The sequence below is a fragment of the Dermacentor variabilis genome, chromosome 4 (assembly GCF_050947875.1).
Source record: "Dermacentor variabilis isolate Ectoservices chromosome 4, ASM5094787v1, whole genome shotgun sequence".
NCBI classification, from domain to species: Eukaryota; Metazoa; Arthropoda; class Arachnida; order Ixodida; family Ixodidae; genus Dermacentor; species Dermacentor variabilis.
Window position 1 is genome coordinate 68,216,632 of NC_134571.1, and position 12,117 is coordinate 68,228,748.

The following is a 12,117-nucleotide window of genomic DNA, read 5'->3' on the forward strand; positions in this document are numbered from 1 at the left end:
GTCACACTCTTGTGGAAAACATAAGCGACTTTAAAGGTATTTAATATTTCAAGTTTCCCGCCAAGGCATAACTTGGAAACGAAACTGCAGTTCGGAACAACAAAAACAAAAATATATCACGAAAGACACGTGTACGCGTGGCCAATGGCGTGGCAGAAATAATGGCGTTCTCGGGTCAAGTTTGTCCCTATATGTAGTTAGTGCTAGCAACACTGGCAACTTTCCCGACTTTCCATCAGCTGGCAAGATGGCCGACTGGAAGGAAAGAATCTTGCACTATGGTAAACGACTAGAGAAAAATCAGAGCGATGAAAAGGCGAGTTCCAGCTTATTTTGTGCCGGTTGTCTTACTCTGTGTTTTCTAAGCCTCTAGGCGTTGCTTAAGGTGTGCTTCAACTGCATAATTTTGTGGGGAAAAACGTTTAAGCTGCGACCGCAACAGGCAGCCTTCGCCGCAGTTCTAGCGGTAATAAACAAGAGACGTCAGCTATCGGCTTGCTTGTACATTGCTCCAAGTAGTGGGGGAACAATAGAATAAAGAAAGCGAAAGCAAAGGAGTCGGCCTCTCGAAGCCTGCCACAGTGCCGCCGGTCGGTGGCGGGTTCAAGCGAAACCGTACTGCTTAATATCGCGTCATACAACGACGTGGAAACAAGTGAGACAATCTGCGCGCTGTGGGTTGCGTTGAATTTGCGTTGCGCTAAATGTGCGCAGCTGGCTTTTCCCCGCCTGACCTCTTTGTGTAAGAGCGGTCTCTTAGGGGCAAATAAGTTATGCGCGGTTTGTTTGATTGGTGGCTGTACGTGGTGCTGGGGATACTGGGGAAAATAACTTTTGTTTTCTTGCGCAGGTATTGGAAACGCTTCGGAAACTTCAAAAAGTGCCCATGACATTAACGTTATTACAAGTGAGTGAAATACGTTAAATTTTTCTCATGTTTATTTTGTGCAGTCATAAACATGAACGAGGGAACCCTGCCGAACAAGAGAGTGCATATCCATAGTGAACCGCGCAACACGATCGCTTCGCAAACTCTTTTGAACTATTTCTTCGTAAACTGTACGTTCATGTGCTCCGGGGCATCGTGTATTCACCGTTTCGTTCGCATGTGCTTTTGCGTGCATAAATGTCGGCGTGAGATGCCTTTGCAGCTTCTTCACATGAGCATGCACATATTTTCTTAGTAATTTCTATGCTCTCACTTTTCGTTGTGAACAGGAAACTGGCATTGGACGAACTGTAAACCACTTGAAAAAAAGCAGTGGTGTTATTGGAGAATTGGCCCGGGCTGTCATCGGTGCATGGAAACAGGTATACATTGAACACTTTCTTTTACTTGTTGTTGCAGCCTGCTTGAATGAGATTAAAAATAACACGCCAAGCGTTGTCGTGTGCTTGGAAACGCGCATATGCATCTGTCGTGCTATTATCTTGAGTTAACTAGGACGTCAGAACAGTCGAACATGACTTTTCTGCGCACAGCGACAGGCATGCAGTGCACAGCCGACTGCACAGCGCACAGCGCACAGTGTGCTGTGCACAGCTTCACTGTGCACAGCACAGTGAAGTCACGTGAAAGTTTGATTTCTGTTCAACTTGACTGCTGAGTTTGGAATTTTCGTGGTCAATGTTGTGGTCACATGGCAAAACATCTACTGTGCCTACCAATTTGAGAGCAGATGCATTGGCTAAATGAATTTTCATTTTTTAATTAAATTCTGTGCCATTGCTTTTGGGGACACTGATGCTTAAGATTACTTGGTTAATGCTTTGTGCCAAATGCAAGTCTTTGGTAAATGGACAGCTCATTTACAGTTAATTGGGAGAATCCTTACTTCTGAATTATGTCGAGGTAAGCAAATGGTCATACCTTGCTTTTGCCCAATAGGTACAACGGTCTAAAGCAGCATGTGGCGCGTCATTGAAGAAACCTGTGAAAAATGTCGTAAGCACTTGCTTGACATTATAATGCTTGAGTTTGTTTATATCAATGCAATTGTTTTCTTTAAGGTGTTCTGAATGGCCCATTAAAGCACCCCATTGTTTAACAAGATTTTACGTTCTTCCGAGTTTGCCTTTCCACTCAACAATTTTTAGCAGAGGCCAGACCCCATGCTTTTACAGCACAAAAAAGCTTTGCACTTGTTTGCATTGATTGCAGCATGTGCAGGTTTCCTTTGTGCCTGTATGTTGCACACCTTCAAAGTGTTCTCTACAGTGCTTTAGCTGCACTTGCAGTACATAACGTTTCGCCGAAGTTGATTTCCTGTATACTGCTGGCTTGGAATGTTCTCAAAGACCTGTTCCCTTCTTCCAGGTAGTCTCAGACAGCACGGCCGAATATGCTGAGCAGCAGCAGCAGCAGCAGCCAGCCCCGGCAGTGCCATCAAAGAGGCACCATGATAGCAAGCAAGATGGCCCGCCACCAAAGGCTAGCAGGACATCAAAGCTGTACTCTATTGAAGTCGAGACATCTAGCCCCATTGAAAATGTTCCGGCGCACTCTCGGCATAAACAGAATGGGGACAGCCATCAATACAGCAAGCATCACCATGACCACCATCATCAGAATTCATCAAGGCATCATCACAGGGAAGAGCGGGCAGCAACGCCACCTCCACCAAAGGTATGAGGTGCTCTCCACGTAAAGCAAAGGAACAGGCTTGCCTTTCAGCACCGCAGTCGATATCAGAAGTTATCTTCATTGCTCTCTGACAAAGTCACATATATTGCAAGAAAGGAACCATAACCATGACACACGAGTTATGTACGTTAGGTGCAGAAAAAAGGAGCTTGTCAGATGTGCTTATATAGTCGACCACAATTATTGAGTGAAAGTCAATTACTGTTAAGCAGCAACAACACAAAGTGTATTTCGAATGAGTGGCATGTAATGTTTGTGCACCTTAACGTGCTCCGGTATGATGACCGTGCTGTAGTAACAATCGAAGCACGTCCTTTACAGAAATGTATCTTTTATGGCTGTTGAGCAACATGAATACTCCATACTATGCATTTTTGCTGTGATAAAATCATGGTATAGAGAGGCATGAAATAGAAATGCTAATCTGCACTATGCTGAAGATATCTTTTGAAATATGTTTATGCTTTTCTCTGGGAGCTTGTAAACAGTGGTTTACCTTTCATGCAAGCTGAATTACTGTGAACAAGAACATCACATGTACTTTGTTTCTTGTGGAATGTTGCTCATTGTAATTAGACTCTACTTTGTAGTGCAACAGTGGCACATTACTTTAGCATTACAATAGACTCCTGTTAAGAAAAACCCTGTCAAGATGAATCTTCAGATATGCCAAACAATGTTCATTGCTTGGTTGTTTTTCCATAGACTCCATGGAAAAAATATCCACTGAACACAAACCGTCCATTTGTGGTCATCACTGATGCTTGCTCTGCTCAGCAGGATGCTTATGAGCGACCTGTCACTCCAGCAAAAGCAAATCATGTTTCTTTGACCATAAACTGCGACAGTGTCAACGATGATGTGAAAATGTGCACGGCTAGCATCATGAAAATTTTATCTCCGACAAGGTCCTTAAATTGTCTTTTTATGCAGAAATTTATGACAAGGGCACTGATGGGAAGCCACAAGAACAAATGGTGCCCACATTTGATGCATCTAGTAATGCCCTGATACTTTGGAATGTTGTTCCAACGTGAGGATAATTAAAGGGGCCCTGAACCACTCATCAGGCTGATGATGATGATGATGATGAACCACCCCTCGGGCTTGGTGAAATAGCATAGTCCGCGGATAACATACGCCGCTGCGGACATCTCAGCCAAGTTTTGCTGTCGTACACGGTGCGTGAAGCTCGCAAGCAGATTGTGAAGTCACCTTTCTCTCAAACGCTCTCTTTTCAACAGAAGGCCCTGTCCTCACTCTCTTCTAGACACATGAGATTTCGTCATTGGACGCACTATTTCATCATTCCCTTATATGGCTGCTATTGGCTGATAGTGGACATCAAGCTACGTTCGGCTACATGGCATAGATACCGTGGTCGCCATAGGGTGCCTCCACGAGTCCACTGGCTAAGTGCACTGCGGCTCGCTGAGGACAACCACGTTTGGCTTATGTTTAGCGCATCGTAGGCACAACAGACGGAAGTCATAGTGTCTGTGTTAACGTCCAGAATAAAATCTAACTTCACCACGGTGACATTTAGAAGGCGGAGCATTGTGGGCATGCCCCAGTGCTCCATAGCCTTTGCAGTGCAAGGCATTGAAGAAGGAACCGGAGCCCAGTGAAGGCGATGTTTGATTGCCAATAACTCTGCTTCTGCTGAACGCATTGAAGTACTTCTTGTGGCAAAGTATTTCTGAAATAGCCAATTTTCACTTTAAATGCCTCTGTCCACTTCGATAAGAAGTGGTTCAGGGCACCTTTGGGAATCCTTGGGCTAGCAAGTAAAATGTGAGTTTCGAGATAGCACACAGGCTTCCAAAGCGCCACAAAACAATGTTACTGTCTCCCAAATAAAAGCACCAATGTTTTGAATCAATCATGTAAGTGCAATAAATATCCTTTTTATTCAGGTGACTTTTTATTTTTATACTCCTAATACTCTGTTGTACCTAGAATGATTAATTTCTTTTCTTTGATGACTTCTGTTAAGACAAACTTCTGATAAGACAAGCAGATCCTTTTGGTCGCTTTGAATTCGTTTTAATGTTAGTGTACTGTGTTTGCTCTGGCATTGATGCATTACTTTGTGTACTGCACGCAGGTCGAACCACCTCCAAAGAAGAGCCCGGAGGAAAAGGTGGACAAGAAACAGATGAAGAAGCTCCTCAAGAAGGCTGGCCACAGTGAAGGGGGCCTAGATGGCTCGATCGCGTCTTTTGAGGCTTGTCTTGGCCTCAACGATACAGTGACCTTGCCCAAACCCAAGAAAAAGTCCCAGCCCATCAGCCCTAACAAGAAGCAGCAGCCATCTAGAGTTGAGCCTGTGAAGGATGCAACCAAGCAACACTCTTCCAGGGGAACCGAACACTCTTCCAGGGGAACCGAACACTCTTCCAGGGGAGCCGAACACTCTTCCGGGGGAGCCGAACACACTTCCAAAGGAGCCAAATCATCTCGCTCAAAAAATGGTGAGAGCGGTGGCAGCGGTGGCCACAGCAGCAGCAGCAGGAGCAGCAAACACACACACAAAAAGGAGCAGCTCATGCCTGAGGCTCTACGAAAGGTGGGCTGCCCTTCCTGGCTGGCAGCTGCCTCATTCTTGCTTGCACTTTGTAGAGACACTAAAGAAAGAAATGCTTCACGGATGTAGGCCAATCTAACAACAGATAAATCAAAGACAGCGAAGCTGTATAAGCGAGTTCTTGCACCCTTCCAAAGTACTGGGGGTCTGTTTGCTGGCTTGCGACCTTGCTCAAACGCAGCAGCAGTCGCTGCCACATTCGAGCGTAGACATGGCTGGCTGTTCTCAGTGATGGCTTCCACTCGGACTGCGTTGCAGCACCACGGCATCAGCTTTCATTGCCAGCTGTACAAACTCTTAGGGGACCTCTCAAACAAACTCTTAGGGGACCTTGCTCAAACGCAGCAGCAGTCGCTGCCACATTCGAGCGTAGACGTGGCTGGCTGTTCTCAGTGATGGCTTCCACTCGGACTGTGTTGCAGCACCACGGCATCAGCTTTCATTGCCAGCTGTACAAACTCTTAGGGGACCTCTACCGTGGAGTCGATGTAATGCGACATGAGAAACAAAAATTATGAATTACTGGTTAGGAAAAATGCCCATATAAGTTGTTGTCTGTTGTATAAGTCATTGCATATACATTTGATATTGACTATGTCATCTCAGCCTTCACCACCATACAAAATACCATTACGGAACTCCCCTTGACAGCTTCGCCGTAAAAATAATTCGCACTGTGCTAGTAAATTACTCTTCTGTACAATACCGGAAAAAGCTAATCTTGCCATGAGAACAGACTTGGTAAGCCAGAAGATGACACAAAAGTGAAAGATGGGCGGAGACATCACCTTGAAAGTTCCTGCGCCAGCTTGCCGTGACACCGTAATTGTTGGCGCCGTCTGCTCAGGCCTAATTAAATTTTTATTGGTAACAATTGATTAAATTGCATTCTAAAAAAGCCAAAAACTAAACTTAGTAAGTCTGAAGGGGCCCTGAACCATCCCTCGGGCTTGGTGAAAAAACATAGTCCACAGATAGCATGCGCTGCTGTGAACATCTCAGCTAAATTTTGCAGTTGTGCGTGGCGTGTGGAGCTTGCAAGCATAGCGCAAAGTCACCTTTTTCTCAAATGCTCTCTTTTCAGCAGAAGTCTGCTCCTCACTCTTCCCTGAACGCTTTATTTCGTAATATAGCAGGTTTCCATACACCGCTGCTATTGGCCAATAGCTGACATCAATCAATAAGGCTGTTTGGATTAGTACACTTCTTCCTACTTTTACTGTGTTTGTTTATTGGCGCAGTTTAATAAACAGGTTGAAGTAAGGGAAAATATGCTTTCAAAGTTATATAAGAATTGCGTACTCCCGGAAGAAGCTGACTATCGGGCTCATGCTCGGCCATGGCTGCCCACATAGAAATTAAACTTTGGCTACCTTGCCTATCAATATGGTAGCTGGCAGGTCTTGCTAAGTTTGACTAGTTTTAAACACTCGACTAGCCTTGAACCATGCAAAAATGAGGTCAGACCACACACACGCTTGCCAGCGCGCTCTCACTCCTGACTGCTCCTGGTTAGACACCTTGGCAGACTTCGCTTCCTGTTAACGGTGTTTCAAAATGCACAAGTTGGATGTGGCTACTATTCGTCAGTCAAGCTTGTGCAGGGCAAAACTTGCCTGCACCACATAGCACGGCCAAACTGGAGCATATGAGTGCAAGCATGCACTCAAGCCCTGTGATGCACAGAGCAAACACTGCGCATACGCATTACGTTTGCATGTAGCTGTGGTCTGTTACATAGCATGGATACTGCGGCTCGCTGAGGACAACTGCGTCTGGCGCGTCGTAGGCACCAAAATCGGAAGTAGTGCCATCTACACGAACATCCAAAATCAAATTTGAACTGTGTGCCACAGTGACATTCAGTAGGCGTATCGTCATGGGCATGCACCTTAGCCTTCGCAGTGCAAGGCATTGAAGAAGGAGTGGAAGCACCGTAAATGGGGTGTTTGATTGCCAATAACTCTGCTTTTGCTGAACGCATTGAAGTAATTTTTGCAGCAAAGTATTTGTGAAATAGTCTCGTCTACTTTAACTTCAAAAGCATTTCTTGGCTTTGATAGAAGTGGTTCAGGGTCCCTTTAAAGAAACGTTTACTGAGTCACAACAGCCCAAATATAAGATATAGTTAGAAATCTCTGACATTGCACTGGCATGCCAGCGATGGGGCTTTGGTGCTAAATTTAAAAAATTGAACCTTTGACTTTTATTTTCTCTTTTAATAATGAAAACATTACTGCAAAATTTGCGAAAATGGAGTTTGGAAGTATACTTTATCAGTTCAGACTGATTTAGTGTTTCTCTTTAGTGTCCCTTTAATCCCTCACTGCATAACCTCATATCGACGCAGTATGTTGCGCAGCATGTCAGAAAGCTGGCTGCTCTGACTTTAGGGATCTTTTGGAACCTGTCGGGAACTTGTTGGGTACACAGTTATTGGTATGGCTATTTGCACAGCGTATTGTGCACAAAAGTGTGCCTCGGGTCTTCTGCTTAATGACAGATATTTGCATGGCTCGTATGATGCAGTTACGTTTTTGGATGGGGATTCTGCTCAACGTCTGTCCGAAGAGGGGAGAAGTACCTAGTATATATCTTATTAGGGGAGGGGGCTTCCCTATTTTTGAGTGTGTGGCTTGCACTGCCATCACCACATGTAAACAGTGCCTGTTGTTGCATGCTGCAAGGCGATTTGACCCACCCTCTCCCCTGCCTTCTTAAGCGTTTTGCATTTTTGCACTTGCATTTTTTATCTGCGTTTGTGCCATTTTTGGTGCCATAAACAAGAATGTCAGATCTAATGGTACATATGACCGGTTGCTTTCAGGCACTCTAGCTTTACATTCCGCTGATCTAATTTGAGTACTCGCACACATACTTGTCTGGTTCATTCAGAGCACCCAGAGCCACTCTCAACTTTGTGCTGGGAGTGCAATCGAAATCTAACAGAGCTTAGTCGTGCCACTGCCAAAACATCTGCAATTGGCACGGCGACTTCTGCTGCCAATTAGGCAGCAGTATCGTATCACTTCTTCAAGCAGTTTTCCCAGTTCTGACTTGTGTACTGCACAAAAGTGTGCCTAGGGAACCCGATGTGTTGGCATTAACTGAGCTGTTAGCACTTGTGTCTGCCAATGGGAACTGCTGCAGCATTTGCTCTGCAGTACCCTGCACAGCCAAACGTCTGAAATTTGGACTAGCTTCCTCTGGCTCTGATCTCAAGTATGCTCCATATCGTTGCAGTCCGAGAATATCTGCTCAACGAAACAGCTTGATTTGCCATAAAATGCCAGCTAATAAATAAAAACATATCTAACCCAAAGTGTGATCCTGGCATTTAAGATGTACTCAGAGCAGCAGTCTTATAGGTCTTCGTTAATTGGTTCTCATTACCATCATCTTTCACATCATTCTAATTACACATCTCGCTTACAGTCGTATCTAGTGAACATACTGTGCATCTTTAAGCATAAGCCCACCCGCAGCTTCCTCCCTCCCCCCCTTCTTTTTTTAGCTAGTCTTGACAGTCTCGTTTTGGTGCAGATTTGTGTACGTTCTCAGCATTCTGGGTTCTGTATCATTCCTGGTGATTGGTAGTGGTGGCATTTTTTCCACTTGCGGTATCAAAAACATTTATTTTGGGAAGATTTTCATAGTGCATTCACTCATACTTGAAACATAAAAGCTTGAATGGAGGATGTTGTGTAACTACATTATCTGAAACTAATCCTTTACCTATGAACGGAAAATTGTGCACCAGTTAGCGTACATCCATGGCTGCAATGGTGAAAAAGGAAGGTACACCACATGGTACTGACTATCAACTTTAGTTTATTACAGCAAGATGAACAGTACAAAGAATAAGTGACCTGTAGTCTCAACACCCCCCCCCCCCTTTCCCTAGCATGCACAAAGCAACTTTATCAAAAAGCAATCCTCTAGTTGAAAATGCAAAATTTCGAAAGTGCCATGTGCTTCAAGTGGGAAAGACCAAACCAGTCAAAGACACTTGCGAAGGCAAAAAGAAACAGCAGTAAGAATAAAGCAGCCCCGTAGTAAGGCAACTTCACTTTTTGTAGCAATGTATATGGCTGATGTTACAGTTGGCCTTTCAGGGGAACCTTTAAGCTCAGGGCCAACTCCAATGCCATCTATTCAAATACATGTAAAAGGCAGAAATGGTTTTATGAGAAAACTACTTGGCCGCTTTGAATGAAATTTGTTGAATTTGGAAGAGCAAGTTAAATTCTAATACCTGCAAGAATCAGAATGCTGATTTAGGGCCTGAAAATCTTTATGAAAATTCCTGAAAATTGGTAACATAGCAACATGAAGTTTACAAGTTGGCAACTCCACACCAAGTACACATATATTGCACTTCCGTAAACTGCATCTGTTAAAGCATCTAATGAATTTGACGTATTAATTTATAGCTTACATGAAATGGCTACAGTGTTTACCAGGGTTTCAAATAAGTCCTACTCGTAAATTAGTGGTGTATTTCAGAGGGGTATATAATACATCAATTTTGTCTACTTTAGTCATATTGTTAGGGGCAGTTTACAGAATTTTGATATTGCTTTTTCTTGCTGAGTTAAAGTTGTGAAATTGAAAGCTTTGTATTTTAATATTTTGCAGTTTTTCAGAATTTTTCTTTACAAGTTGAAGGCCTAAATAAAAAATCTGGCTCATATAGTCACTCGAATTTAACTTTTTCTTTTAAATGCAAAAAAAACTTGCTACACTTGGTGCAGTGGTTGCCGAGAAAAATTGTTTCTCCGTTCCCATGTATTTAGAATTATGCTCAAGGGGCACTGCATTCAGCAGTTAACCCTTTCAGGGTCGATTTTTTTTTTTTTCCATATGGGACCGCCCAGGGTCGATTTTTGTTATTGCAGATTCCAATTCTTCTACAGTACAAATACAGTAAAAAAATTTACTGTAATTTTTCTAGGGTGACCGTAAAGGGAGAAAAAAATATTTTGCGTTCGTATATATGTACTCTTTATTCATGAATAACAACAATAACAAAAGGAAATAAACCTATAAGAATTAAAAATTTGATGCATTGTTATAGTTCAAGGCTTAAAATATGCGTACACGAGATTATTTCGCTAGTCTGAAATGTTCCTGCTCTCACACTAATACTTGCGTCCATAGCGTAATCGAACTGCATAGGTGCACACACTCAAGAAAATTGTGCGGTTGTGTGCCCGTCAAAAAAGCAAAACGTGTGACAAACTTTCGCTAATCTTCATCTTATCGCCAACCAGAGGCAATTAAGTTTTGCGAGTCTAAAAAAGAAAAAGCAACGGAAATGCATGCACGGCGGCATCCTTCCTATGCGCACCCCCTGTGAGCACTTAACGAACAAGAAACAAGTGGTCGCGCTTCGAGCAATTAGTAACGTGGTAGCCATCAGTTTTGCAAAAGCAAGAAGCCAAAACAGCCCGCGGAACAAAACGCAAACCGCCACCCACGTGTGCGCGCGCCACTGCGCGAGCGGTACTATATAAACGCACCTGAGCAAACTAGCTCTAAAACAAACCATGCAATGAAAACCGAGAGAGGGAGGTGCAAGAAAAAAATTCCCTGTATTCCCACATAGTGGCAGCACATGCGAGGAAAGAAAAAATGAGGAAATTGGTGCGCTTTTGAAATGTACAAACGGCGCCATAAATATACGGCATCGACCGTTTTGGACTTGTTTGCGGCGCCATATATTTACATCATTGACCCTGAAAGGGTTAATGCTTTTTATACCAATGTGGTACAGGTATTACATTGGTACAGGTACAGGTACAGGTACAGGTATTAGTTACCTGACGTTTTCTGTCTTTGTTGTTTCTTCTTGATTGTGATTGTTGATGGGACAGTTAGTTATTGGACATTTCTTATGCCTTTGCAGCCTGACTTGGCTCCCTTAGACAGGGATGAAGTCTCATCAATGCTGCCAGAGATCCAGCCTGTGTACAAACCTCTGCCCCACAGGTTATTTGATGAACCACCATCAAAACCACCGAAAAAAAGTAAGACCTTTCCTTCATTTTGTTTGTTTCTTCAATGCCTTGGGTGCACTTGAGTAGCAGCATCATTCACGTTTTGGAATGTACAATCTATGCTCCTTCTGTTTATTCAGGCTTAACGAATGAGGAAGCCATCATCTTCACATCTTCACGAAAGGACAGAACTCAAGTCTACTCCGGGCGACGCAATTGTTTTCTGCCTGGTGGGTAAAGATTGTTGATAGACTTTGCAGTTGCATCTCCATAGTTGTATGTCTCATTTAAGCTGCATTACAGTGAAAATGAAAGCATGTGTGGAACAATAACCACTTTTGGTTGAACTTATTCAAGAGCAAATGACCGTCTTTGGGTGCACTTCGTGCCAATCCTGTTTTTTTTTCCATCTGTACCTCGGAATTGCACACCAGCTCTTGTGTTTACATGTTATGATATAGTGTATGGCATTGCAGTTGCGTATAAAATTGCCTCTATTATTTTTATACCAGTTAATGCTGCCAGGCAGAATATCACCAAGGCACAAAATTCAGCACAACTGGCACCATTAAAATGGCTTCTCAACTGCTTTTATCATTGCAAACAGTTGTTCATGGTGTGCAGACTGTGTGGTGACGATTGCACGTGCAAATTATCATGCCATTGTAGAGTGTGGAAACAGTTGAAAAATTAAAAGAAAGCCTGCACCCTGTTCTCCTTGAAGGAGCCACTTGGGTGGCGAGCAAGATGAGGCTACAGGCACAGTGCTTCCATGTCATGTGCATGCTGCCAGAAGTGCAGCAATAGCCAGCAGCAATGGGAACATGTTGGAAATATCTGTGAAACACAGAATGCACAGAAACACCTTTAGAAATGCACCACACTGC

At 43.6% G+C, this 12,117-nt stretch overlaps 1 protein-coding gene across 1 annotated transcript in view; it reads left to right on the forward strand.

Annotated features, from left to right (window-relative positions):
* The first annotated feature begins 210 nt into the window (after positions 1 to 210).
* The window catches only part of LOC142579310 (uncharacterized), a 30,900-nt gene continuing 18,993 nt past the window's right edge, over positions 211 to 12,117 (forward strand). The window contains exons 1-7 of the mRNA XM_075689376.1: positions 211 to 316; positions 851 to 907; positions 1,219 to 1,311; positions 2,318 to 2,626; positions 4,752 to 5,213; positions 11,140 to 11,260; positions 11,371 to 11,460. Of these exons, the coding sequence (XP_075545491.1) occupies positions 248 to 316; positions 851 to 907; positions 1,219 to 1,311; positions 2,318 to 2,626; positions 4,752 to 5,213; positions 11,140 to 11,260; positions 11,371 to 11,460 (1,201 nt within the window). The 5' untranslated portion in view covers positions 211 to 247. The remainder of the gene's footprint in view (positions 317 to 850; positions 908 to 1,218; positions 1,312 to 2,317; positions 2,627 to 4,751; positions 5,214 to 11,139; positions 11,261 to 11,370; positions 11,461 to 12,117) is intronic.